The sequence below is a fragment of the Coregonus lavaretus genome (assembly GCF_964263955.1).
Source record: "Coregonus lavaretus genome assembly, chromosome: 6".
In the NCBI taxonomy this organism is placed as follows: Eukaryota; Metazoa; Chordata; class Actinopteri; order Salmoniformes; family Salmonidae; genus Coregonus; species Coregonus lavaretus.
In genome coordinates this window covers 27,487,941-27,515,935 of record NC_139993.1, presented here as the reverse complement: position 1 = coordinate 27,515,935, position 27,995 = coordinate 27,487,941, and the positions used below count along the sequence as shown (strand labels likewise).

Sequence of the window (27,995 nt, the reverse complement as noted above, 5' to 3'; positions counted from 1 at the left end):
TTTAGAAATTCTGGTTATTGGGTTTGGAATTTAGGAAATAGATAGGTCTACATCACAGGAGGTTGGTGGCATCTTAATTGGGGAGGATGGGCTTGTGGTAATGGCTGGAGCGGAATTGGTGGAATGGTGTCAAATATATCAAACACATCGTTTAAATGTGTCTGATGCCATTCCATTTACTCCATTCCAGCCATTATTATCAGCCGTCCTCCCCCAAGCAGCCTCCTGGTCTACATGTGAATTGGCAGTCTTGTGTGACTGAATCCCTTTTGACAGCATGTAACTTATCCGGTGCACAAGGTGGCAGTAGCTTTCGTAGCGTACAAGGTGGCAGTAGCTTTCGTAACGTAGAAAAACGTAACGTAACTACACGATAACATCCGGTGAGTGACCTGGTCCGTCCTCCAACATAAAATCTGTGATCAAGTTATTCAGCTGACAGCGGGTCATACCAGGACAAGAGCAGTAACATCATGGTTTTCGAGGAGAAAATGATCTTGAACGGGGAACCCGAAGATGTAAGACATGAATAAGCTATTTTCCATTCAATACGTGGTTAAATAATGAACGGAACCGTGTGTTTAAGCCTAGCTAGCATGAAGAGACAAAGTGTCTAGCCAGCCGGTACGTCAGCTAGCTAGTCAGCTAACTTTAGTTAGCATAGTTAGCCAATAATCTGCTCGGTTGTTTTCGAGCAACCAGTGGTAATAAATAGCATGCGAGTTAGCTAACTAGCTTGGCTAACAACAGCCTTAGCAAGTAGTCCAGTGTGTTATATCGGTGTCATGTTTCGAGTGCTTTAATATGTTTTTTTCTTTCAGGAAGAGGAGGAAGAAGAGGAGGAGGAAGATATGGTGGTATGTATCGATTTGGTATGATGCAGCATAATCTGCCCACCTTACATTGGTTCTAAAACCCAAAGAATATGTTGTCAAATAGCTAACTAGTTAGTTGTCATGCAACTGGGGGGGAATAAATAGCCAGTCTCATATCTGTTTGTGCTATAGACAAGTCCGATGTATGGTCATTTGTAATGCCAGACATGTTGGTTATAGAACAAACAGATTTCAGACCAGGTTAGGGAATAGATTACTTATGTTCTCAGTAGCCCTGGTCCTTCTGTTCCAGGACCCCCTTGACACAGTGCGGAACAAGTGTGCACAGGCAGAACACTGCATCCACACCCGGGCAAAACTGGAGGACTGCGAATCCAGGGTTGGCTCCAAGTCTGAGACCGCAGAGGACTGCACTGAAGAGCTTTTCGACTTTCTCCACGCCCGGGACCACTGTGTACGTGAGATCTACCCAGACACTATCACCAGCAGTTAACCACGGGGTGCAAGGGAAAACATACGACCAGGCATGAGAGTAGATGTTAAAGCAAGCAGCTGATAAAGCTAGCAGCTCTTGATAGAGCATTACAGCAGGTTGGATCTCGCTTAGTCTGCCAAGAAATAACATGAGTGATGTTAGTGGGTCCAACTCCTTGTCTCCTCCGTCATCTGTGCTGTTCCCCCACCACTACGTACCACAACTGATCCACTAATAAATTAGATGACTCAACATTCAATCTTCTACAGCCAGATGATACCAATTTTCAGGAGTCAGTGATTTGTATTTACTCTGTAGCATGCTTCTCCATCGTTAAGTTCTTCATGATTGGAGAGCTTAGAATTTGAGTACAATAGTTGGATAGCATGATGGAGCAGGACAGAAGGCTGTGGAGAAACGGGGAAAGAAAAGTGGACTGACCCTCATTTGGTTATACGGTTGTATGCTTTCAATCACCAGACGAGGAATGAAGAGAAAATACTTTGGATGGGATAACTAGCTACTTTAGGAGACAAGTGTCACTCACTTTGCATACATTTGTACAAGACAGTTTGCAATAACTTTACCTTTCATTTCTGTCCCCCAGGTGGCACATAAAGTCTTCCATTCTGTCAAGTAAAGTCCCTCCAGCTCCCTGCACTACTGGTGGAAGTTCCCTGTCAGATATAGCAAACAAGTACCTGGTTTTATAGGAAACCTCTATCGATCTATGTTGTAACCTCAAATACATCTGTTCATGTGAATAAATTGTAAATTAAGTGTTGAATCAGTGTTTGTTTTGTAACTGGTTGGATTTCAAATATTTATGTATTTTTGTTAGTTGTGATGCATCTAATCTCATCTACCAGCTGGCAGTAGCTATTGAGACTGGGAATGAGGTAATGCTGTATAAATGTGGCAAGTGCAGCATAAATTAATTTGGTCATTGTTCTCACAACAACTGGGTAATTGCAAATAATTACAATTGTTTTATGTTCCGCTTAAACACAATTTCACATAATTGAAACTTCTTGTATAGCATGCCTCCATGCAATCAGCAACCCCTGATAAGATCTTAAGTTTTGTAGTGTGCCATAAAAGATTTCAAGGGTTCCCCATCCGTAGGCAATGAGGAAAACTGGACCCTCAACTGCTTGCTATTGTTTGGCAAAGATGATCTAGACTGCCTCTTCTCCCTCTGCTATTGGATAGCCTCGAGGCGGTCCCTGTGTTTTGATGAGATGACACATGAAGGATGCATTTCCCCCCCATTGGTAGAGCATGGCGCTTGTAACGCCAGGGTAGTGGGTTCGATCCCCGGGACCACCCATACCTAAAAATGTATGCACGCATGACTGTAAGTCGCTTTGGATAAAAGTGTCTGCTAAATGGCATATTATATATTATATTATATACAGCAGTATCGTGATCTTAGAATGCACGTTGTCCTTGCTGGATAGCTGTCAATTTGCAGTGGTCATAAACTGTACAGAAGAAGTCTGAGAAAATTGGAATCATTGTCAATGCAGCTGAACATTTCTTTGTGATTTCACAGCTGAGGCCTTGCAAGAAATCCTGACCGTGAATGTTCCGACCTCACAGGCCCCTTAGCCTGTGTAGGGATGTATTTTGGAATAGAATGTGATTGAAAAATTAGGATGGGTTTTGTTTATTAACGTGTCTATTTTTGTATTTTGTATGATGTAGTTTTTCTGTATTTCACACAATGGATTTTGGATTCTTTCGTTCAATACCCCGTCCAGCTGGTGGCAGTAATGCACCATTAACATTGGATGCCAATTGCCGTTAAAACCCCTACGAAGAAGAACCAGTACAATTAGTAGTAGTAAGAAGGAGAAGGACAAGGAGAAGGAGGAAAGAAAGAAAGAAAGAAAGAAAGAAAGAAAGAAAGAAAGAAAGAAAGAAAGAAAGAAAGAAAGAAAGAAGGGTCTCAAAGCGTTATGGACAACCATAAGCAAGTAATTTTTTGGGCAGAGCCGAATTGGACAACGATTTTGACAGCCACTGCATGCGGTGCAATTACCTTGGTGCTTTTGCTGAAATGGTTCGGACACAAACAGTCGTGGAAGAAAATTCAAAGGGCGAAAGCCCGAAGGGAAACGTCACTGCAACGAGCAGAGCTTGCTGTCCTTCAGTTCAACAAATCTGTAAGTTTGACTTTAGTTTAGCAAAAGCTAGCTAACAACCTCAACGAATGAACATTCATCACTGCTGATAAGTCAGTCAAACACAGCTGTGACTCGAGCTTGCAGACAGCCACCCCAATACTATCACAACAACTTTATGTTCAAACCAGTTGTCACTTAGTCATGCATGCATAAAGTGAAAGAGTAAGTGTATTCAGAGGACCCTACTTTACTGATTGAGATAACATGACATTTAATTTTGATTTTCAGAGAGGGTAGCTAGATAGATTATCTGGTGGTATACCTAATGTTCATACTCTTCCCTCTTTGACTCCCATGTCAGCACCCTGAAACGGACACCTCTCTCATCCTCTCACTGTCACTGGCTGAGCTGTCCAAACAACTGAAGGACAGAACACTAACTCCAGAAGCTGTGTTCCACTCATACATGGAAAAGGTAATACACAATCCAATCAACAACCCCAGCAATCACATACTGTAGGTTATACCAGCTATTTGTAATGTGCATGTTGTGGAATTTTGTGGACTGCATTATTGTGTGTTTTGTTTTCACTACAAGCATTGGTGACTGTGGGATTGTGCCCAAAATCAGTGATCTTTGACCAGTCATATCATACTCCTGCAATGTTTTCTGCAAACTTTAACTGTTTTTACGGATTTAAATCGGACGACACAGCCCTGAAAAGGCCTATGCATTTATGATGACATGCCTGGATCATTTCTGCGCTGTTTACAAAAGAATGCAACATGATCAGTCATTGAATGGCTATCACATAATAGGCAACATGTATTGTGGAGCGTGCCGGCGTGGTAATCAATCTAACCTGGTCCCAGATCTGTTTGTGCTCTTGTTGTAACAATGACCATAGGATTTGGCAAGACAACACAAACTGATCTGGGACCAGGCTACTAGGCCTATCAATCTACAAGCGCTCCCATTGATTTTTTTCCCATGCTGTGTTTCCACAGGCATTGGAGGTGAATAGGAGACTGAACTGTTGCACTGAGGTCCTGCTGGAGTGTTGGGATCAGCTGGAGGATATTGGCTCTCACAAGGATGGTCTCCTTTATGGGGTCCCTGTCAGCATCAAGGAAAATTTGGGATACAAGGTGTTGATTAGGTGTCACTTCAGTGTCTTTCATTGATTGTTATTTTCCCCTGTAAATACAGCAGGGGTTTCCCAATCACAGATTCAACCTAGGCCTTCTCCATGGAGTATGCTTGTTAGCCCAGGACATTGGCTTAATCTGTGTCCAGAAAACCACCCCATAGTAGGCATGTGTCTTTGTTTGTGCACTTCTAGTTGAGTCTCTCGTGACATAGGCCTTACCGGTAACATGGTTCTGGGTTCAGAGATGTGCACGTCTACTGAAATAGTATTTTTTACATTAATTATTAACTTATTTTTTATCTTCCTGTTTTTGTATTTAGGGTTATGACTCTACGTGTGGCGTGATCTGTAAGTTGGACATGCCTGCCACAGTGGACAGTGTGCTGGTTGAAGTGCTGAAGAGACAAGGAGCCATTCCCTTCATCAAGACCAACGTACCCCAAGGCCTGCTAAAGTAAATAGTTGTTTTACATTTACATTTACATTTTAGTCATTTAGCAGACGCTCTTATCCAGAGCGACTTACAGGAGCAATTAGGGTTAAGTGCCTTGCTCAAGGGCACATTTACGTCATTTAGCAGACGCTCTAGACCAGAGCGTCTCACAAATTGATGCATTCACCCTATAGCCAGTGGGATAACCACTTTACAATTTTTTTTTTTTTTTTTTGTTTGGGGGGGGGGGGGGGGGGGGGGGTAGAAGGATTACTTTATCCTATCCCAGGTATTCCTTAAAGAGGTGGGGTTTCAAATGTCTCCGGAAGGTGGTGAGCGACTCCGCTGTGTGTGGAGGGGGTAGCAGGATTACTTTATCCTATCCCAGGTATTCCTTAAAGAGGTGGGGTTTCAAATGTCTCCGGAAGGTGGTGAGTGACTCCGCTGTGGGGGGGGGGGGGGGTTTAGACTTGTGAATGCAACAAATGACATTCTGAATATAATTTGCCTACCATATACAATGTCAATTGATGAAAGAACATAATACACTAGCAATACATTGACATAGACTGGGTAACAATGGCTTTAACGTGCCACACACCACATTAGGTGATGTAATTTAGTGCAGGAGCTGTGACTTGAGTAATGTGATTGAGGAATCTTTGAAGACAGTCATCATCAAAGTCCAATGACCAGACTAGTCTGCACACCCAAAGTAAAGCTGGTTGGTCACACCATGTCTCATGTTCTTAGCAAGCAGTGTTTTCACCCACATCTCTTTCTTGTCCCCATATCCAGCTACGACTGCGGCAATCCCATCTACGGTCTGACTCTGAATCCCCATAACCCCCAGAAGACGTCCGGGGGTTCATCGGGCGGGGAGGGAGCGCTGATCGGAGGAGGGGGCTCGGTCCTGGGCATGGGCTCCGACATCGGGGGCAGTATCCGCATCCCTTCATCCTTCTGTGGGATCTGTGGCTTCAAGCCCACAACCAACAGGCTGAGGTGGGGGGGGTGTTAGTGGGTCTGTCAGTGTGTCTTGTTACTCTTGGTATGTCTGTCAGTGTGTCAGTATATATGTGTGTCTCATGGTGACTAGGCCTCACAGGTTATCTTTTACAATGCTCATAACCTTGAGCACAGTTCAAGAATGATTAAATCACAAGACTCCCAGATTACATCACAATACATTTATTTCCCCCGTAAAAGCATAATTCTGTGGTGATGCTGATGTGTGTGTCATTGACCTGATTGGCTTGGTTAGATATTGACTGACTATCTTTATTGTTTTATTTTCATTCAGTTCGCGTGGTGCTAGCTCCTGTAGCCGGGGCCAAAAGTCAGGTAAGGCTCAAACGTACAACTTTCCACCCTGCACATGTATAGCTAAATAAATTGGTGAATGTTTTCTTGACCCCTCCGTCATAAAGCCTACATACAGATAGAAAATAGGCAGCGGAGCGCTTCTGTGGAAAATCTAGAAATGGTATCAAATGCATTACATACGGTAGCTCTGGGCTAGTAATTACATAGTAACAGATGTTATTGTTAGCTTTTAACAACTGACTCTCCACTGTCATGACGACTCCAATTGTTTGTGTTCTTGTTCCAGTGCTGTCATCCCTTGGGCCCATGGCGAGGGATGTGGAAAGCCTGGCTCTCTGTATGCAGGCTCTGCTCTGTGACCACATGTTCAGACTGGACCCCACTGTTCCCCCGATCCCATTCAACCAACAGGTGGGATCTCTCATAGGGAGTAGGGTGATGTTGCCCCTAGACGCTGATCTTGAGTCAGTTTTGTTTTTCCCCCACTAATGGTTAGGATTTTGGGAGGTGAAGCTGATCCTAGATCTGTACATAGAGGAAACTTCATCCTGGAGCCTTTCATAGGATACATATCATTGTTCAATGGGAATCCCTGAAGAAAAATAAAAGATACATTATTATTATATTTAGTGATGGGCACCCATATGTAATATCTATAATGATATCAGTTGCAATTTTTAAAATAATATCGATACATATTGGTTTTATACAAAACATTGCAACTGTCTGAATGTTCACTTTTCTGTTTACTTCCACGGATCTGTGAAGTCGACAGCTACTTGTTGATGTTCTGGGAATGTTCTGGTCTGAATGTTCTGGGAGCCTAACCTACTCAACCAGTTTGAATACAATGAGAAGCCCTTGAACTGTTGATGGATCATCAGCAGGCAATTTAAGTAGGATTATGATAAGTTGACAGCCCGTGAGAAGGTCTGTGAGAGGGTTTTGTGCATGAAGGAACAGTCACGTATGCTTTTTTACATAATAGTGTAGGTTAACAAGAAGAATAAACAGATATTACAATATGCCTTGCTCATATCGATATCAAACAGTAGTATCAATATCATATTATCGATATTGATACTATTGATAAGGTACATTATGCAGAAAGGACCTATACACATTCAAGCCCCCGGCAATCTACTTTCTCTATGTATCAATACTGTGTTCTTCCTCTGTTCTCCAGGTATACCAGAGTTCCAAGCCCCTGAGGATCGGGTACTATGAGAACGACGGCTACGCCATGCCCTCTCCAAGCATGGGCCGAGCCCTGAGGGAGACCAAGGCGTTGTTAGAGAGAGCAGGGCACACGGTGAGTAACACCCAGCTCCAGACTGATCTACTTTGCCTTCAAAAAGTATTCACACCCCTTGACTTTTTCCACATTTTGTTGTGTTAGACTGAATTTAAAATGGATTAAATTGAGATTTTGTGTCACTGGCCTACACACTACCCCATAATGTCAAAAGTGGAATTATGTTTTTAGAAATGTTTACAAATTTCATAAAAAATTAAAAGCTGAAATATCTTGAGTAAATACGTTTTCAACAACCTCTTTGTTATGGAAAGCCTAAATACGTTCAGGAGTACAAATGTGCTTAACAAGTCACATAAGTTGCATGGACTCACTCAGTGTGCACTCAGTGTTTAACATGATTTTTGAATGACTACCTCATCTATGTACCCCACACATACAATTATCTGTAATATCCCTCAGTCGAGCAGTGAATTTCAAACACAGATTCTATGGGATTATAATGATGACAGAACAACGTGAGTTTGTATTTTGAATTTCGTGGTCACACATTGAGATTGGTGGTTGCAAGTACGATTTGCAAATGTGTAATTTAATTTTGCATGTTTGTATAATGGTGTGTGAAAGATTTAACAATGGTCGCAAACTTGTAACTTGACATTTTAATACATTCAATAAGATTTGCAAGCATAATTTATTTTCAAAAAGTCAATTTCCAACTATGAATATACTGCTGTCAATCAAAAATACTCTTGCAAAAGAGGAGAGGGCCTAGAACCGAGCCCTGGGGGGACACCAGTAGTGAGAGTACGTGGTGCAGACACAGATCCTCTCCACATCATCTGGTAGGAGCGGCCTGCCAGGTAGGAGCGGCTGCCAGGTAGGATGCATTACATTACATTTTACATTTTAGTCATTTAGCAGACGCTCTTATCCAGAGCGACTTACAGGAGCAATTAGGGTTAAGTGCCTTGCTCAAGGGCACATTAACGTCATTTAGCAGACGCTCTTAGCCAGAGCGACTCACAAATTGGTGCGTTCACCCTATAGCCAGTGGGATAACCACTTTACAATTTGGGGGGGGGGGGGTTAGAAGGATTACTTTATCCTATCCCAGGTATTCCTTAAAGAGGTGGGGTTTCAAATGTCTCCGGAAGGTGGTGAGTGACTCCGCTGTCCTGGCGTCGTGAGGGAGCTTGTTCCACCATTGGGGTGCCAGAGCAGCGAACAGTTTTGACTGGGCTGAGCGGGAGCTATGCTTCCGCAGAGGAAGGGGAGCCAGCAGGCCAGAGGTGGATGAACGCAATGCCCTCGTTTGGGTGTAGGGACTGATCAGAGCCTGAAGGTACAGAGGTGCCGTTCCCCTCACTGCTCCATAGGCAAGCACCATGGTCTTGTAGCGGATGCGAGCTTCAACTGGAAGCCAGTGGAGTGTGCGGAGGAGGGGGGTGACGTGAGAGAACTTGGGAAGGTTGAACACCAGACGGGCTGCGGCATTCTGGATGAGTTGTAGGGGTTTAATGGCACAGGCAGGGAGGCCAGCCAACAGCGAGTTGCAGTAGTCCAGACGGGAGATGACAAGTGCCTGGATTAGGACCTGTGCCGCTTCCTGTGTAAGGCAGGGTCGTACTCTCCGAATGTTGTAGAGCATGAACCTGCAGGAGCGGGTCACCGCCTTGATGTTGGCGGAGAACGACAGGGTGTTGTCCAGGGTCACGCCTAGGCTCTTCGCACTCTGGGAGGAGGACACAGCGGAGTTGTCAACCGTGATGGCGAGATCATGGAACGGGCAGTCCTTCCCCGGGAGGAAGAGCAGCTCCGTCTTGCCAGGGTTCAGCTTGAGGTGGTGATCCGTCATCCATACTGATATGTCTGCCAGACATGCAGAGATGCGATTCGCCACCTGGTTATCAGAAGGGGGAAAGGAGAAGATTAGTTGTGTATCGTCAGCGTAGCAATGATATGAAAGGCCATGTGAGGATATGACAGAGCCAAGTGACTTGGTGTATAGGGAGAAAAGGAGAGGGCCTAGAACTGAGCCCTGGGGGACACCAGTGGTGAGAGCACGTGGTGCGGAGACAGCTTCTCGCCACGCCACTTGGTAGGAGCGACCGGTCAGGTAGGACGCAATCCAGGAGTGAGCCGCGCCGGAGATGCCCAGCTCGGAGAGGGTGGAGAGGAGGATCTGATGGTTCACAGTATCAAAGGCAGCAGACAGGTCTAGAAGGACAAGAGCAGAGGAGAGAGAGTTAGCTTTAGCAGTGCGGAGAGTCTCCGTGACACAGAGAAGAGCAGTCTCAGTTGAATGACCAGTCCTGAAACCTGATTGGTTTGGATCAAGAAGGTCATTCTGAGAGAGATAGCAAGAGAGTTGGCTAAAGACGGCACGCTCAATAGTTTTGGAAAGAAAAGAAAGAAGGGATACTGGTCTGTAGTTGTTGACATCAGTGGGGTCGAGTGTTGGTTTTTTGAGAAGGGGAGCAACTCTCGCTCTCTTGAAGACGGAAGGGACATGGCCAGCGGTCAAGGATGAGTTGATCAGCGAGGTGAGGTAGGGGAGAAGGTCACCGGAGATGGTCTGGAGAAGGGAGGAGGGGATGGGGTCAAGCGGGCAGGTTGTTGGGCGGCCTGCAGTCACAAGTCGCAGGATTTTATCTGGAGAGAGAGGGGAGAAAGAAGTCAAAGCATAGGGTAGGGCAGTGTGAGCAGGACCAGCAGTGTCATTAGACTTAACAAACGAGGATCGGATGTCGTCAACCTTCTTTTCAAAGTGGTTGACGAAGTCATCCACAGAGAGAGAGGAGGGGGGGGGGGGGGGGGGGGGGAGGATTCAGGAGGGAGGAAAATGTGGCAAAGAGCTTCCTAGGGTTAGAGGCAGATGCTTGGAATTTAGAGTGGTAGAAGGTGGCCTTAGCAGCAGAAACAGATGAAGAAAATGTAGAGAGGAGGGAGTGAAAAGATGCCAGGTCGGCAGGGAGTTTAGTTTTCTTCCATTTCCGCTCCGCTGCCCGGAGCTCTGTTCTGTGAGCTCGCAATGAGTCATCAAGCCACGGAGCTGGAGGGGAGGACCGAGCCGGCCGGGAGGATAGGGGACACAGAGAGTCAAAGGATGCAGAAAGGGAGGAGAGGAGGGTTGAGGAGGCAGAATCAGGAGATTGGAGGGAGAAGGATTGAGCAGAGGGAAGAGATGATAGGATGGAAGAGGATAGAGTAGTGGGAGAGAGAGAGCGAAGGTTGCGGCGGCGCATTACCATCTGTGTAGGGGCAGAGTGAGTAGTGTGGGAGGAGAGCGAGAGAGAAAAGGAAACAAAGTAGTGGTCGGAGACATGGAGGGGAGTTGCAGTGAGATTAGTAGAGGAGCAGCATCTAGTGAAGATGAGGTCAAGCGTATTGCCTGCCTTGTGAGTAGGGGGGGACGGTGAGAGGGTGAGGTCAAAAGAGCGGCAGGAAGCTTAGTGGGTAAGAGCGTTGTGCCAGTAACCGAAAGGTTGCTGGTTCTAATCCCCGAGCCGACTAGGTGAAAAATCTGTCGATGTGCCCTTGAGCAAGGCACTTAACCCTAATTGCTCCTGTAAGTCGCTCTGGATAAGAGCGTCTGCTAAATGCCAAAAAAAAAAAAAAAAAAAAGAGAGGAGTGGAAAGAAGGAGGCAGAGAGAAATGAGTCAAATGTGGACATAGGGAGGTTGAAATCCCCCAAAACTGTGAGGGGTGAGCCATCCTCAGGGAAGGAACTTATCAAGGCGTCAAGCTCATTGATGAACTCTCCAAGGGAACCTGGAGGGCGATAGATGACAAGGATATTAAGCTTAAATGGGCTAGTGACTGTGACAGCATGGAATTCAAATGAGGAGATAGACAGATGGGTTAGGGGAAAAATTGAGAATGTCCACTTGGGAGAGATGAGGATTCCTGTACCACCACCCCTCTGACCAGATGCTCTCGGGGTATGCGAGAACACATGGTCAGACGAGGAGAGAGCAGTAAGAGTAGCAGTGTTTTCAGTGGTGATCCATGTTTCCGTCAGCGCCAGGAAGTCGAGGGACTGGAGGTTGGCATAGGCTGGGATGAAGTCAGCTTTGTTGGCAGCAGAACGGCAGTTCCAGAGGCTGCCTGCGACCTGGAACTCCACGTGGGTGGTGCGTGCAGGGACCACCAGGTTAGAGAGGCAGCAGCCACGCGGTGTGGTGCGTTTGTGTAGCCTGTGCAGAGAGGAGAGAACAGGGATAGGCAGAGGCATAGTTGACAGGCTGTAGCAAATGGCTACAAAAATGCAGAGGAGATCGGAATGAAATGAGCTAAGCATCTGGGAGCGGAGAGAGCAGGGCCTCCCTCACCAAAAACGTCTACCTCAGAAACTAAAATTGTTTCACTGAACCACCCGAACAAAAACTCTCCCAACTTCCACCTTTAGAAATCAGAATTGTTGTGAACCACAACGGTTCAATGTTTAAAGGAATAGACTCAACCCACTTTATTCAACTATGACACCATAGCTAACTAGCAAGCTAGCATCCAATAACAATAACACACCGTATAGCACCAACACTTGGTCACAACAAACCACCAATAGTGTGATAACACACTAAACAGATCATTTGTGTCTGTGTCAAGTTCCTTTCATGACGCAGCAATGATTAGACGTTGGCTAGCTAGGACAAGTATATTGTATTTAGCTACTACCGTACAGTTAGCTGGTCGTGTTGGGTAGCTAGCAATGGCCACTGTGTTGACTTTGTTTGAAGAACGGCTAGCTAGCTAGCTTCGTGCTACACCCGGCACACAATGGCTATTGTGTTGACTCTGACTCTGTTCGAAAAAACGGCTAGGTAGCTCGCTTCGTGCTACAGCCGGCACTGCCAAGACACAGTAACTACCCACAACAACCCACGATGCCTAGCTATGACGCCGTAGCTAACTTGCAAGCTAGCATCCATTAACACACAATTTAGCATCAATACTTGGTTACAACAAACTGCCAAGAGTGTGTTAGCACACTAAACAGATAATTCAAGTCCGTGTCTAGTTCCTTTCATAACGCATAACGCAGCAAAAATTAAACGTTGGCTAGGACTACATTAACATTGGAAACAGCTCTCCAGCGTTGCTAATCGATACCAGTAGCTACCCGCTAGCTAGCTAGCCTCGTGCTTCGATACTAACCTACAATTACCTACGGAAACCTACAATAACAACAATACTAACCTATAATAAATACAATACCTAACTACAGCTAACTACCTACCTACGATCTAATACATGGTTAAGCTTTACTCAACACCATATGAGAAGCTTACCTCCTGCTTACCTCCAGCTAGAGAAAAACACGACATTCAAAGTATAGAACATATATTGTGATCCAAGAGTGTGCAGAGGATGCGATCCAAGAGTGTGCAGAGCCTGAGACGCCCAGCCCTGAGAGAGTGGAGAAAAGGATCTAATGGTTCACTGTGTCGAAGGCAGCAGATCTAGGAGGATGAGGAGAGAGAGTCAGCTTTGGCAGTGCGGAGAGCCTCTGACACAAAGAAGAGCAGTCTCGTTTGAGTGACCCGTCTTGAAGCCTGACTGGTTAGGGTCAAGTAGATCGTTCTGAGAGAGATAACGAGAAAGTTGATAGTGTTATGGAAAGAAAAGAAAGAAGGGATACAGGTCTATAGTTTTGGACGTCAGATGAGTCGAGTGTTGGTTTCTTGAGGAGGGGAGCAACTCGGGCCATTTTGAAATCTGGGGATAGGATGAGTTGATGAGGGAAGTGAGGAATGGGAGAAGGTCTCCAGAGATGGTCTGGAAGAGGGGATGGGGTCAAGCGGGCAGGTTGTTCGGGCGGCCAGACCTCACTAGTTGCAGGATGTCATCTGGAGAGAGAGGGGAGAAAGAGGTCAAGGCGTAGGGTAGTTCTGTGTGAGTGAGACCAGTGGACTCAATAGGCTGAGTGAATGAGTAGCGGATGTCGTCAACCTTTTTTTCAAAGTGGTTGACAAACTGGTCTGCAGAGAGGGAGGGGGTGGAGGATTAAGGAGGGAGGAGAATGTGGAAAATAGTTTTCTAGGGTTAGAGACAGAAGCTTGAAATTTAGAGTGGTAGAAAGTGGCTTTAGCAGCGGATACAGAGGAAGAGAAGGTAGAGAGGAGGGAGTGAAAGGATGATGGGTCCTCCGGAAGTTTAGTTTTCCTCCATTTTCATTCAGCTGCCCGCAGCCCTGTTCAGTAAGCTCGCAATGAGTCACTCAGCCACAGAGCAGGAGGGGAGGGCCGAGCCGGCCGGGAGGAAAGGGGACAGTGCGAGTCATAGGATGCGGAAAGGGAAGAGAGTAGGATCGAAGAGGCAGAATCAGGAGACGAGGGAGAAGGATTTAGCAGAAGGGAGAGATGATAGGTTAGAAGAGGAGAGAGTACTGGGAGAGAGAGAGCGAAGATTGCCACGGCACATGACCATCTGGGGCTGAGTGGTTAGGGTTGGAGGAAAGGGAGACAGAAAAGGAAACAAAGTAATGATCAGAGACCTGGAGGGGGGTTGCAGTGAGATTAGTAGCCGAGCAGCCTCTAATAAAGTTGAGGTCAACCGTATTGCCTGCCTTGTGAGTTGGAGGGGATTGGGAAAGGATGAGGTCAAGAGGCAAGGAGGGGAAAGAGAGTTGGAAAGAAATGAATCAGCAGTTAAAACTTTGTTTTATTTTACCTCTATTTAACTAGGCAAGTCAGTGAAGAACAAATTATTATTTACAATGACGGCCTTGTTATTGACGGCCTTGTTATTCTTACTGAGCATACTATATTCAATGTTGCAAAGTAATTATTTAAATCTACCTTAAATATAGAATAAGATGTTTTTTCCTTAAATTGCAGGTCAAATCAAATTTTTACTTGTGAGTCTCTTTCTACAAATCTCTTGGTAACGTGACAACAGTGACAACTCCGAGCGCGCGCAGATTCAAAATCTGCAGGTGTAGTTTTTATTCACAGCAGAATATTCATAGTCGTAAATGGACTTGTAATAATTCTGAAATGAAATTATGCTTGCAAGTCTTATTGAATGTACTCAAAATTAAAGATTCAACAAATCTTTCACTCATTGTGATAAAAGTTTGAGAAATTAAATTACATATTTGGGAATTGTACTTGCAACCACTAATCTCAATGTGTGACCACGAAACTCAAAATACAAACTCATGTAGTTCTGTCATCTACATAATCCCATAAAATTCAACCACAAAGATTAGGAAGGTTTTCAAATGCATAGCATATCCCTTTTGAGCATGGTGAAGTTATTAATTACACTTTGGATGGTGTATCAATACACCCAGTCATTACAAAGATAAAGGCCTCCTTCCTATTTTTAGGATAGAAATAAACGGAATAGAGCTAAGCACAGGCAAAATCCTAGAGCAAAACCTGGTTCAGTCTGCTTTCCAACAGACACTGGGAGACACATTTACCTCTCAGCAGGACAATAACCTTAAACACAAGGCCAAATATACACTGGTTTCTTACCAAGACCACATTGAATGTTCCTGAGTGGCCCACTTACAGTTTTGACTGAAATCGTCTAGAAAATCTATGGCAAGACTTGAAAATGGCTGTCTAGCAATGATCAACAACCAACTTCACAGAGCTTGAAAATGTTTTTAAAGAATAATGTGCAAATATTGCACAATCCAAGTGTGCAAATATTGCACAATCCAAGTGTGCAAAGCTCTTAGAGACTTACCCAGAAAGACTCAGCTGTAATTGCTGCAAAACGTGATTCTAACATTTGTGTGTGAATACTTACAGTGGGGGAAAAAAGTATTTAGTCAGCCACCAATTGTGCAAGTTCTCCCACTTAAAAAGATGAGAGAGGCCTGTAATTTTCATCATAGGTACACGTCAACTATGACAGACAAAATGAGAATTTTTTTTCCAGAAAATCACATTGTAGGATTTTTTATGAATTTATTTGCAAATTATGGTGGAAAAGAAGTATTTGGTCAATAACAAAAGTTTCTCAATACTTTGTTATATACCCTTTTGTTGGCAATGACACAGGTCAAACGTTTTCTGTAAGTCTTCACAAGGTTTTCACACACTGTTGCTGGTATTTTGGCCCATTCCTCCATGCAGATCTCCTCTAGAGCAGTGATGTTTTGGGGCTGTCGCTGGGCAACACGGACTTTCAACTCCCTCCAAAGATTTTCTATGGGGTTGAGATCTGGAGACTGGCTAGGCCACTCCAGGACCTTGAAATGCTTCTTACGAAGCCACTCCTTCGTTGCCCGGGCGGTGTGTTTGGGATCATTGTCATACTGAAAGACCCAGCCACGTTTCATCTTCAATGCCCTTGCTGATGGAAGGAGGTTTTCACTCAAAATCTCACGATACATGGCCCCATTCATTATTTCCTTTACACGGATCAGTCGTTCCTGGTCCCTTTGCAGAAAAACAGCCCCAAAGCATGATGTTTCCAACCCCATGCTTCACAGTAGCTGCATCGCAGTGCTAGCTGTGCCACTAGAGATCCTGGTTCAAATCCAGGCTCTGTCGTAGCCGGCCGCGACCGGGAGACCCATGGGGCGGCGCATTATTGGCCCTGCGTCGTCCAGGGTAGGGGAGGGAATGGCCGGCAGGGATGTAGCTCAGTTGGTAGAGCATGGTGTGGGTTCATTTCCCACGGGGGGCCAGTATGAAAAATAAAATAATGTATGCACTCACTAACTGTAAGTCGCTCTGGATAAGAGCGTCTGCTAAATGACTAAAATGTAAATGTGTTCTTTGGATGCAACTCAGCATTCTTTGTCCTCCAAACACGACAAGTTGAGTTTTTACCAAAAAGTTATATTTTGGTTTCATCTGACCATATGACATTCTCCCAATCCTCTTCTGGATCATCCAAATGCACTCTAGCAAACTTCAGACGGGCCTGGACATGTACTGGCTTAAGCAGGGGGACACGTCTGGCACTGCAGGATTTGAGTCCCTGGCGGCGTAGTGTGTTACTGATGGTAGGCTTTGTTACTTTGGTCCCAGCTCTCTGCAGGTCATTCACTAGGTCTCCCCGTGTGGTTCTGGGATTTTTGCTCACCGTTCTTGTGATCATTTTGACCCCACAGGGTGAGATCTTGCGTGGAGCCCCAGATCGAGGGAGATTATCAGTGGTCTTGTAAGTCTTCCATTTCCTAATAATTGCTCCCACAGTTGATTTCTTCAAACCAAGCTGCTTACCGATTGCAGATGCAGTCTTCCCAGCCAGGTTTGGAGTGTGACTGTTTGAGGTTGTGGACAGGTGTCTTTTATACTGATAACAAGTTGAAACAGGTGCCATTAATACAGGTAACGAGTGGAGGACAGAGGAGCCTCTTAAAGAAGAAGTTACAGGTCTGTGAGAGCCAGAAATCTTGCTTGTTTGTAGGTGACCAAATACTTATTTTCCACCATAATTTGCAAATAAATTCATAAAAAATCCTACAATGTGATTTTCTGGAATTTTTTTTCCTCAATTTGTCTGTCATAGTTGACGTGTACCTATGATGAAAATTACAGGCCTCTCTCATCTTTTTAAGTGGGAGAACTTGCACAATTGGTGGCTGACTAAATACTTTTTTCCCCCACTGTATGTAAGATTAGATATTTCCATATTTCATTTTCAATACATTTGCTAACATTTCTAAAAATATGTTTTCACTTTGTCATTATGAGGCATTGTGTGTACAGTCATGGTCAAACGTTTTGAGAATGACACAAGTATTGGTCTTCACAAAGTTTGATGCTTCAGTGTTTTTAGATATTTTTGTCAGATGTTACTATGGTACACTGAAGTATAATTACAAGCATTCCATAAGTGTCATAGGCTTTTATTGACAATTACATTACGTTTATGCAAAGAGTCAATATTTGCAGTGTTGACCCTTCTTTTTCATGACCTCTGCAATCCGCCCTGGCATGCTGTCAATTAACTGCTGGGCCACATCCTGACTGATGACTGCCCATTCTTGCCCAATCAATGCTTGGAGTTTGTCAGAATTTGTGGGTTTTTGTTTGTCAACCCGCCTCTTGAGGATTGACCACAAGTTCTCAATGGGATTAAGGTCTAGGGAGTTTCCTGGCCATGGACCCAAAATGTTGATGTTTTGTTCCCCAAGCCACTTAGTTATCACTTTTGCCTTATGGCAAGGTGCTCCATCATGCTGGAAAAGGCATTGTTCGTCACCAAACTGTTCTTGGATGGTTGGGAGAAGTTGCTCTCGGAGGATGTGTTGGTACCATTCTTTATTCATGGCTGTGTTCTTAGGCAAAATTGTGAGTGAGCCCACTCCCTTGGCTGAGAAGCAACCCCACACATGAATGGTCTCAGGATACTTTACTGTTGGCATGACACAGGACTGATGGTAGCGCTCACCTTGTCTTCTCCGGACAAGCTTTTTTCCAGATGCCCCAAACAATCGGAAAGGGGATTCATCAGAGAAAATGACTTTACCCCAGTCCTCAGCAGTCCAATCCCTGTACCTTTTGCAGAATATCAGTCTGTCCCCTGATGTTTTTCCTGGAGAGAAGTGGCTTCCTCGCTGCCCTTCTTGACACCAGGCCATCCTCCAAAAAGTATTCTCCTCACTGTGCGTGCAGATGCACTCACACCTGCCTGCTGCCATTCCTGAGCAAGCTCTGCACTGGTGGTGCCCCGATCCCGCAGCTGAATCAACTTTAGGAGATGGTCCTGGCGCTTGCTGGACTTTCTTGGGCGCCCTGAAGCCTTCTTCACAACAATTTAATCTCTCTCCTTGAAGTTCTTGATGATCCGATAAATGGTTGTTTTAGGTGCAATCTTACTAGCAGCAATATCCTTGCCTGTGAAGCCCTTTTTGTGCAAAGCAATGATGACGGCACATGTTTCCTTGTAGGTAACCATGGTTAACAGAGGAAGATCTATGATTTCAAGCACCACCCTCCTTTTAAAGCTTCCAGTCTGTTATTCTAACTCAGTCAGCATGACCGAGTGATCTCCAGCCTTGTCCTCGTCAACACTCTCACCTGTGTTAACGAGAGAATCACTGACATGATGATAGCTGGTCCTTTTGTGGCAGGGCTGAAATGCAGTGGAAATGTTTTTGGGGGATTAAGTTCATTTTCATGGCAAAGAGGGACTTTGCAATTCATCTGATCACTCTTCATAACATTCTGGAGTATATGCAAATTACCATCATAAAAACTGAGTCAGCAGACTTCGTGAAAAGTAATATTTGTGTGTCTCAGAATTCTCAGAACTTTTGACCATAACTGTGAGAAAATAATCAGTTCAATAAATGTTGAATTCAGGCTGTAACACAACATAATGTGGAATAAGTCAAGGGGTATGAATATTTTATTAAGGCACTATATGACCAGAGCTTGGTTGAACACTTTTGTATTTATCAGAGACGGCTTTTACTTGGACTGCCGAATGACAGAAACAAAATAATGTGAATGTTAATACCTTTGTAGTGATATGAAATTGTATTTATCTATCTCTCTTGCTCTCTCTCTCCTCTCATCCCCCTCTCACTCTCTGTAGTTGGTTCCCTTTAGTCTCCCCAGGCTGAGCTATGCCATGCATGAGCTGGTTGTCCGGGGTATTTTAGGCGATGGATGTGCTACCCTGCTCAGCAACCTGTGAGTCAGTCAAATCACCCTGGGTTGTGTTCAGTTTGGCATACCGCAGAAAAACATTTTGAAATGCGAAGCGAAAATTAGTATTTGTTATTGGAGTCAATGTAGTCCCTCCCTGTTTCAGTCAATTTTCTTCCGTTTAGTTCCTAATGAACACAACCCTGGTAATCTCAACAAGTTAAACCAGAACTAACCAGTATTCACACTAAAATAATATAAAAGTAACTTTGTTGTTTGGTGTTATTGGTCCAAACACACCAACACAGTCGTGAAGAGGGTACGACAAAGCCTATTCCCCCTCAGGAGACTGAAAAGATTTGTCATGAGTCCTCAGATCCTCAAAGTTATACAGCTGCACCATTGAGAGCATCCTGACTGGATGCATCACTGCCTGGTATGGCAACTGCTCGGCCTCCGACCGCAAGGCACTACAGAGGGTAGTGCGTACGGCCAAGTACATCACTGGGTCCAAGCTTCCTGCCATCCAGGACCTCTATAGCAGGCGGTGTCAGAGGAAGGCCCTAAAAATGGTCAAAGACTCCAGCCACCCTAGCCATAGACTGTTCTCTCTGCTGCCGCACTGCAAGCGGTACCGGAGCGCCAAGTCTAGGTCCAAAATAATTCTTAACAGCTTCTACCCCCAAGCGATAAGATTCCTGAACAGCTAATCATGGCTACCCGGACTATTTGCATTGTCCCCCCCACCCCACCCCCTCTTTTACGCTGCTGCTACTCTCTGTTTATTATCTATGTATAGTCACTTTAACTCTACCCACATCTACATATTACCTCAATTACCTCGACTAACCGGTGCCCCCGCATATTGACTCTGTACCGGTACCCTCTGTATATAGCCTCCCTACTGTTATTTTATTTTACTGCTACTCTTTAATTATTTTTTTACTTATCCATTTTTAACTTAACACTTTTTTTCTTAAAACTGCATTGTTGGTTAAGGGCTTGTAAGTAAGCATTTCACTGTAAGGTCTACACCTGTTGTATTCGGCGCATGTGGCAAATAACATTTTGATTTGATATTGTAGGAAAGGAGGGCCTGTCGACCCGTGTCTGCGGGTTCAGATTATTCCGTACGGTCTACCTCGCGCTGTGAAGAAAATTCTCTCCATTCTGATCAAGCCCATAGTGAGTGCTCTCCAAATCTGCAGCATACAGAAAGGGAAGGTTAAAACTGTATCTGTGGAGTTTTGTGATGTACAGTGGATATAAAAAGTCTACACATCCCTGTTAAAATGCCAGGTTTTTGTGATGTAAAAGAATGAGACAGAGACAAACTTTTTCCACCTTTAATGTGACATATAACGTGAACAATTAAATTGAAAAACTAACTGAAATCTTTGAGGGAGAAAAATAGAAAACTCACAATAACCTGGTTGCATAAGTGTGCACACCCTTAAACTAATACTTTGTTGAAGCACCTTTTGATTTTATTACAGCACTCAGTCTTTTTGGGTAGGAGTCTATTAGCATGGCACATCTTGACGTGGCAATATTTGCGCAGTCTTCTTTGCAAAAACGCTCCAAATCTGTCAGATTGCGAGGACATCTCCTGTGCACAGCCCTCTTCAGATCACCCCAGAGATGTTCAATTGGATTCAGTTCTGGGCTCTGGCTGGGCCATTTCAAAACGTTAATCTTCTTCTGGTGAAGCCATGCTTTTGTGGATTTGGATGTGTGCTTTGGGTCGTTGTCGTGCTGAAAGGTGAACTTCCTCTTCAGCTTTCTAACGGACGCCTGAAGGTTTTGTGCCAAAATTGCCTGGTATTTGGAACTGTTCATAATTCCCTCCACCCTGACTAAAGCCCCGGTTCCAACTGAAGAAAAACTGCCCCAAAGCATGATGCTGCCACCACCATGCTTCACTGTGGGTATGGTGTTCTTTGGTTGATGTGCAGTGTTGTTTTTGCGCCAAACATACCTTTTGGAATTATGGCCAAAAAGTTCAACCTTGGTTTCATCAGACCATAACACATTTTCCCACGTGCTTTTGGGGGACTTGATATTTGTTTTTGCAAACTTCAGCCGGGCTTGGATGTTTGTCTTTGTAAGAAAAGGCTTCCATCTTGCCACCCTACCCCATAGCCCATTCATATGAAGAATACGGGAGATTGTTGTCACATGTAGCACACAGCCAGTACTTGCCAGAAATTCCTGCAGTTCCTTTAATGTTGCTGTAGGCTTCTTGGAAGCCTCCCTGACCAGTTTTATTCTCGTCTTTTCATAAATTTTGGAGGGACGTCCAGTTCTTGGTAATGTCTCTGTTGTGCCATATTTTCTCCACTTGATGATGACTGTCTTCACTGTGTTCCATGGTATATGTAATGCTTTGGAAATTATTTTGTACCCTTCTCCTGACTGATATCTTTCAACAATGAGATCCCTCTGATGCTTTGGAAGCGCTCTGCGGACCATGGCTTTTGCTCTGAGATGCAACTAAGAAAATGTCTGGAAAATCCTACTAGAACAGCTGAACTTTATTTGTGATTAGTCAGAGTCACTTTAAATGTTGGCAGGTGTGTAATGACTTCTATTTAACATGAGTTTGAATGTGATTGGTTAATTCTGAACACGGCCACATCCCCAGTTATAAGAGGGTGTGCACACTTATGCAACCAGGTTATTGTAAGGTTTTTATTTTTCATTTTCCCCCCTAGAAGATTTGTTTGTTTTTCAATTGAATTGTTCACATTATAGGTCACATTAACAGTGGAAAAAGTTTTGGCATGATTTATCTTTGTCTCATTCTTTTACATCACAAAAACCTGGCATTTTAACAGGGGTGTGTATACTTTTTATATCCACTATAGACTGCTAATGTTGTATTTGGCTGATACTTCGATGTTTGTCAATGGTCTTATTTTTTCCCTTCAGTTTCCTCGCATAGGTGCCTCTATGGAAAGCCTGTGTGGAGTTAGGTGAGAAGAACCAATGTCTATTCTTCCTATTGGGTTCATATAATCATCAATAACTATAATACCTAACATCCGATTTGGACCATAATTCTTACTAACAATCCAATTATTAAAAGCCACCCACGGACCCCCCACACCCAATGCCAATCCCACCCCAGGGAATACATTACATAGGATGAAGAAGCAATACTCCACGCCGCAGCTCCATACTACTTGTCAGACATAGATAACTGATACTGTATATTGGTTGTTGGGGTGGTATTAGCATGGGGTTTGGGCGGTCTGTGGGTGGCTTTTGATAATTTTTGACTCGTTTCAGGAAACTAGACATATGTCGCAGGTCACTACTTCACAGGAACGGCATTTGAACGTTTTTTATCAAAATGTGTTTTTGGGCAGTGCCTTCTGTACGTGAACTTTCATGTGCCTTAATAACAAACTTCTATTCCATCCATAAATATTAGTACAATTTGTTAAATTACGAGCCTAATTGGTTTAGCCACAGAAAAAGACAGGAACCTTCCCGCTAGCCATGATTGACTGAGATAATGGATGGGCTGGACATGCCCGGAGTTGAGTTTGGATTGGTCTACCATGTAGCATGCTTCTGTTTATAATCTGAGCTCTTCAGCATGTGTTGACCGGCCTTTCTACCGCGCTGTTTTTGAAAGATATATAATGTTAGCCATCATCGAGAACTACAAAAGTTTTGCTACTTTTCTCAACAACATTGATGCCCTGAATTTAGCAGGCGCTATCAACAGATCAGTTGGAAAAAGTGATGGGCTACTTTCTGCACACGCCACGGTCAGTGTGAACCGGAGTGACTTGACACAACGCTGGCCAAAGAAGATGTACAGTACCAGTCAAAAGTTTGGACACACCTACTCATTCAAGGGTTTTTCTTTATTTTTACTATTTTCTACATTGTAGAATAATAGTGAAGACATCAAAACTATGAAATAACACATATGGAATCATGTAGTAACCAAAAAAGGGTTAAACAAATCAAAATATATTTTATATTTGAGATTCTTCAAAGGAGCCACCCTTTGCCTTGATGACAGCTTTGCACACTCTTGGCATTCTCTCAACCAGCTTCATGAGGAATGCTTTTCCAACAGTCTTGAAGGAGTTCCCACATATGCTGAGCACTTGTTGGCTGCTTTTCCTTCACTCAGCGGTCCAACTCATCCCAAACCATCTCAATTGGGTTGAGGTTGGGTGATTGTGGAAGCCAGGTCATCTGATGCAGCACTCCATCACTCTCCTTGGTCAAATAGCCCTTACACAGCCTGGAGGTGTGTTTTGGGTCATTGTCCTGTTGAAAAACAAATGATAGTCCCACTAAGCACAAACCAGATGGGATGGCATATCGCTGCAGAATGCTGTGGTAGCCATGCTGTATCAGTGTGCCTTGAATTCTAAATAAATCCCTGAAAGTGTCACCAGCAAAGCACACCATCACACCTCCTCCTCCATGCTTCACAGTGGGAACCACACATGCGAAGATCATCCATTCACCCACAAAGACACGGCGGTTGGGACCAAAAATCTCACAAAGCACAGATTTCCACCGGTCTAATGTCCATTGCTTGTGTTTCTTGGCCCAAGCAAGTCTCTTATTCTTATTGGTGTCCTTTAGTAGTGGTTTCTGTGCAGCAATTCGACCATGAAGGCCTGATTCATGCAGTCTCCTCTGAACAGTTGATGTTGAGATGTGTCTGTTACTTGAACTCTGTGAAGCATTTATTTGGTCTGCAATCTGAGGTGCAGTTAACTCTAATGAACTTATCCTCAGCAGCAGAGGTAACTCTGGGTCTTCCTTTCCTGTGGCGGTCCTCATGAGAGCCAGTTTCATCATAGCGCTTGATGGTTTTTGCGACTGCACTTGAAGAAATGTTCAAAGTTCTTGAAATGTTCCATATTGACTGACCTTCATGGCTTAAAGTAATGATGGACTGTTGTTTCTCTTTGCTTATTTGAGCTGTTCTTGCCATAATATGGACTTAGCCCTATTTGGTAAAATACCATCTTCTGTATACCTTGTCACAACAGAACTGATTGGCTCAAACGAAGAAGGAAAGAAATTCCACAAATTAACTTTTAACAAGGCACACCTGTTAATTGAAATGCATTCCAGGTGACTACCTCATGAAGCTGGTTGAGAGTGCCAAGAGTGTGCAAAGCTGTCATCAAGGCAAAGGTTGGCTATTTGAAGAATCTCAAATAAAGAATATATTTTGATTTGTTTAACACTTTTTTGGTTACTACATGATTCCATTTGCGTTATTTCATAGTTTTGATGTCTTCACTATTATTCTACAATGTAGAAAATAGTAAAAATAAAGAAAAACCCTTGATTGAGTAGGTGTGTCCAAACTTTTGACTGGGACTGTAGCTGCAAACAAAGCGGAGTTAAATGGTTCCAGTCTGCCGTGAAGCGTTCATCCATGTATACGGGTAAGAGTTTAGCAAAAATTTTCAGATATACGTTTCTAATTTTGTCAAAGTCGTTTTATTGCAATGAATGAATGAATTAATTAATTAAATTGTATTTTTGTGTCAAATCGCCAATTGGCAACCCATCCCTTATGGGATTAATTGACACATAAACAAACATTACAATAATTCACTATGATAATTCAGTGATAATTCTTTTTCCGGCATTCTCTGCAGTGCGCATCGCATAAAGAGTGAAAAAATTAATGGTAAAAATCAGTACATAATTGTAAATAAGGTTATCCAAACAATAATTATATCCCTAGAGCAAGTTAAAGCGGACTGTTGGTCAGCTAGCAAACGTTAGCTTGCTGGCTAACGTTACGTGTATGATCTGTGTAGTAATATTATTCGAATCAGAATTCATTTGCATTGCTTGTTATAGCTTAATGTTAGCTAGCTAACGTTGTACCTGTTAGCTTTAGCTACCTGCAGATTCATACTACAGCTATGACAATGTTTGTATTGGTAGTAATATGAGTTGGGATTATGCCAGTTCATTGTTTAGCTAGCTACATGTCTAAACAAAAGACTCCACTTCGGCCGGATTATTACATGACCCATTAAATTAGCCAGCTGTGTCTGGGGGTGATTACGGCCATCTAATGTATTTCATGAACATGTGTGCATGTCTAGACAATAATGACCTATCCACTTAGCTAGATATGGCTGTGGGGTGGTTATAGCATTTCCTTCACATGACCCATCAATTTAGTGTTGGGTAAGCATCGTCAAATAATTAAATATTTATACAATATTTTTATCTGGACACTTTCTGTTGTTGATATTGCTACTATGCAAGTAACCACTTCACTGTACCATTTACACCTTCTGTATTCTGTGCTTGTGACAAATAAACTTAGATTTTATCTGATATAGTGTGTGTATACCACATGGCCTCACATGTGAATCCTTAAAGAGATGGGTGGGGTTAAGGCTTAAGAGGGTGTGAACGATGCTGAATGGGTGTAGACAAAGAAGAGCTCTCCAGTAGGTGTACCAAAACATTCAAGGGCCATTTTCATTTTCTAAAAAGTGGTGTTACAAGTTTAGCAACTTTCAAAGCAGTATTACTTTCCCATTGTTCCTCAACTTCAGTGTGTGATATACAATTTTCTAGCTCTGAGTCTCTACTTTTATCCAATGTAAAATACACCATTTCAAATGTTGCTACATAAGACCAAATCGAGGCAGTCGGTCACATTTTATTGGATTCCCCATGTCTTAGTCAATGGTAATCTTATCTGTTTCTAACTACAGAAACGATTTCAGAACAATCCGAGATGGTGGGTGTCATGGCTTGCTGAAATGACATGGAATGACTCTTTTTTTATTATATTTCGATGCCATGGTATGAAATGCAGAATCTTAATGACTCCATCACTTCCTTTTTCACCAGCTCTGTGCAAGACCTGTGGAGACAGCATGCGGATGTGGAGGTACTAGACATTTTGAAGTTGTGCCATGTCTAAGAGTTTCCTGATGGTCTGAGAGGAGGCACAAACCGTATCCTGTAAATTATTATTTAAATGTGATCATTAATCTGGTCTTTTGTTGTAATACAGAAAAATGGATTACTGTATGTCAGTCATTGGCAATATTATATTGTTGTTCAACTAGGTTGTTGGCCTAAGCTTGCAGCATGATAGTAATTATGATCAATTTGACAAAAACCTTCAAGAGAATGTTGTGTGGAAATCAGTGCTCTGAGGGAAATGTACAGTAGTTCTCTGTCTGTGTCCCAAGGACTACATGCATGAGGTGATGGCGGAGTGGACAAGGTGTGAGCTGGACGTGCTGCTCTGTCCCATGATTGGTCCAGCCTACAACCACAACTACCCTGGGAAACTCACCAGTACGGTACCCATCTCTCCTCTCTGATCTGAACTTATCAAATGTAATATAGATTTAACTAACTCCATGAATTTTATGAGACTTGTTTTTTTTTGCAGTCATTATCATTAAAAAAAAAGTAGAATCACCAGTTGGAATTGGGATGAATTTACCTGCTTTATTGAACTATGGGATGGATGGATTATTGACTGAGACCCCCCCCCCCCCCCCCCAAACACACACACCTTCTCTTTCTCTCTCTCTCGCGCTCTTCAGGTGCGCTGTCCTACACCGTTATCTACAATCTCCTTAACTTCCCTGCTGGGGTGGTCCCTGTCTCCACGGTAACAGCAGAGGATGAGGAGGAACTCAGGCACTACAAGGGCAACTATGGGGACCTCTGGGACAAGCTCTACAGAAGGGTACAGTCAGTCACAAGCACATTTTTCCTCTTAAAATATTAACAGTATATTTAGCTATTTCCATCTTACCGCCATCCTGACTTGAAGTGGCCATTCTGTCCATGCCAGTGAATCTTAGCCTGTAGTTCCACTTGTAACCAGTAGATGGAAGCAGAGGCCTGTCCTGGTTGCTGGGTTGGAGTTCAGGCCACTGGGCCCATATTCAAAAAATATCTTGGAGTAGTAGTGCTGATCTAGGATCAGCCCGTCCATATAATTGTATTTATTATGCTCTAAAAGGGAAAACTGTTCCTATACCAGCACTCCTACTGAGATTATTTGTGAATATGGTCCATAGCCAACATGCGTTTGGTTGGGACTGACTATTGTTTGTGTGTGTTAACAGGCGGTGACTGGTGGAGAGGGGCTGCCGGTGGCCGTACAGTGTGTGGCCCTGCCCTGGCAGGACGAGCTCTGTCTGCGCTTCATGAGAGAGGTGGAGAGGCTGTTCAGAGAGAAGAAGACATGAGAGAGAGATGGATGGATGTACTAAGAGGTAGAGAGAGCGAGAGAGAGAAAGAGAGAGAGAAGTTCAGTCTATGGACAGAAAGAATGGTAAAAGGGACCTGTTCAATCAAGCAGTTAAAATAATGAATATAAGAAAAAGTTACTGGATTGTTGAAGTAGTAAAAGGAAAATATAACATTATTCTTGTGCTGCAAGGTAACTTGAATAGGGTCCCCTGGCCCAAATAATCCTAAATGTCCTCAGAAAGCAGGTTGGCGGAAGGACTGATCCAAGTGCACTGAGAAACATGAAGGACTGTTCCTTGGCTGCTAACACTTCACCTGACCTCAAATAGTGATACATCAGGAATTAAATAAATAAGAAGTAATATTTTCTTACACACTCAAGAAAATTGGAAAATTCTGTTTACCTCAGTCGATTAATAACACACTAATAGAGTAAGGAAATCCTAATGAAATAAGAAATTACTTGGTATTTGTAAATTATAATCAACATATGCACTTATTATTATATAGGAAAATTAGTCTGAATATACAGTATGTCTGTGTTTTTCATATCTCAAATTAAACAACTTTGTTAATGT

The 27,995-nt window shown here is 43.5% G+C and overlaps 2 protein-coding genes across 2 annotated transcripts; both read left to right on the top strand.

Annotated features, from left to right (window-relative positions):
• Positions 1-391: 391 nt before the first annotated feature.
• On the top strand, positions 392-2,091 carry uqcrh (ubiquinol-cytochrome c reductase hinge protein). The gene is made up of 4 exons (XM_084164079.1): positions 392-518; positions 822-857; positions 1,129-1,290; positions 1,919-2,091. Exons 1-4 carry the CDS (start codon positions 474-476, stop codon positions 1,949-1,951), a joined length of 276 nt encoding a protein of 91 aa, XP_084020205.1. The 5' UTR covers positions 392-473; the 3' UTR covers positions 1,952-2,091.
• Positions 2,092-3,128: 1,037 nt separating this feature from the next.
• LOC311131446 (vitamin D3 hydroxylase-associated protein-like) lies at positions 3,129-27,995 on the top strand. Its single transcript, XM_084164444.1, has 15 exons — positions 3,129-3,479; positions 3,802-3,915; positions 4,449-4,589; positions 4,912-5,045; positions 5,823-6,029; positions 6,328-6,368; positions 6,637-6,761; positions 7,537-7,662; positions 19,124-19,221; positions 20,262-20,361; positions 22,108-22,151; positions 26,050-26,089; positions 26,397-26,505; positions 26,760-26,905; positions 27,291-27,995. Exons 1-15 carry the CDS (start codon positions 3,273-3,275, stop codon positions 27,411-27,413), a joined length of 1,755 nt encoding a protein of 584 aa, XP_084020570.1. The 5' UTR covers positions 3,129-3,272; the 3' UTR covers positions 27,414-27,995.

Bases quoted from the DNA above. Each gene is read 5' to 3' on its own strand.
- uqcrh (XM_084164079.1), top strand. From the start codon at position 474: ATGGTTTTCGAGGAGAAAATGATCTTGAACGGGGAACCCGAAGAT. The intron at 858-1,128 runs GTATGTATCGAT...CTTCTGTTCCAG, and splicing joins AGGAGGAGGAAGATATGGTG to GACCCCCTTGACACAGTGCG. The intron at 1,291-1,918 runs GTACGTGAGATC...TCTGTCCCCCAG, and splicing joins TCCACGCCCGGGACCACTGT to GTGGCACATAAAGTCTTCCA.
- LOC311131446 (XM_084164444.1), top strand. From the start codon at position 3,273: ATGGACAACCATAAGCAAGTAATTTTTTGGGCAGAGCCGAATTGGACA. The intron at 3,480-3,801 runs GTAAGTTTGACT...CTCCCATGTCAG, and splicing joins TCCTTCAGTTCAACAAATCT to CACCCTGAAACGGACACCTC. The intron at 26,906-27,290 runs GTACAGTCAGTC...GTGTGTTAACAG, and splicing joins GGGACAAGCTCTACAGAAGG to GCGGTGACTGGTGGAGAGGG.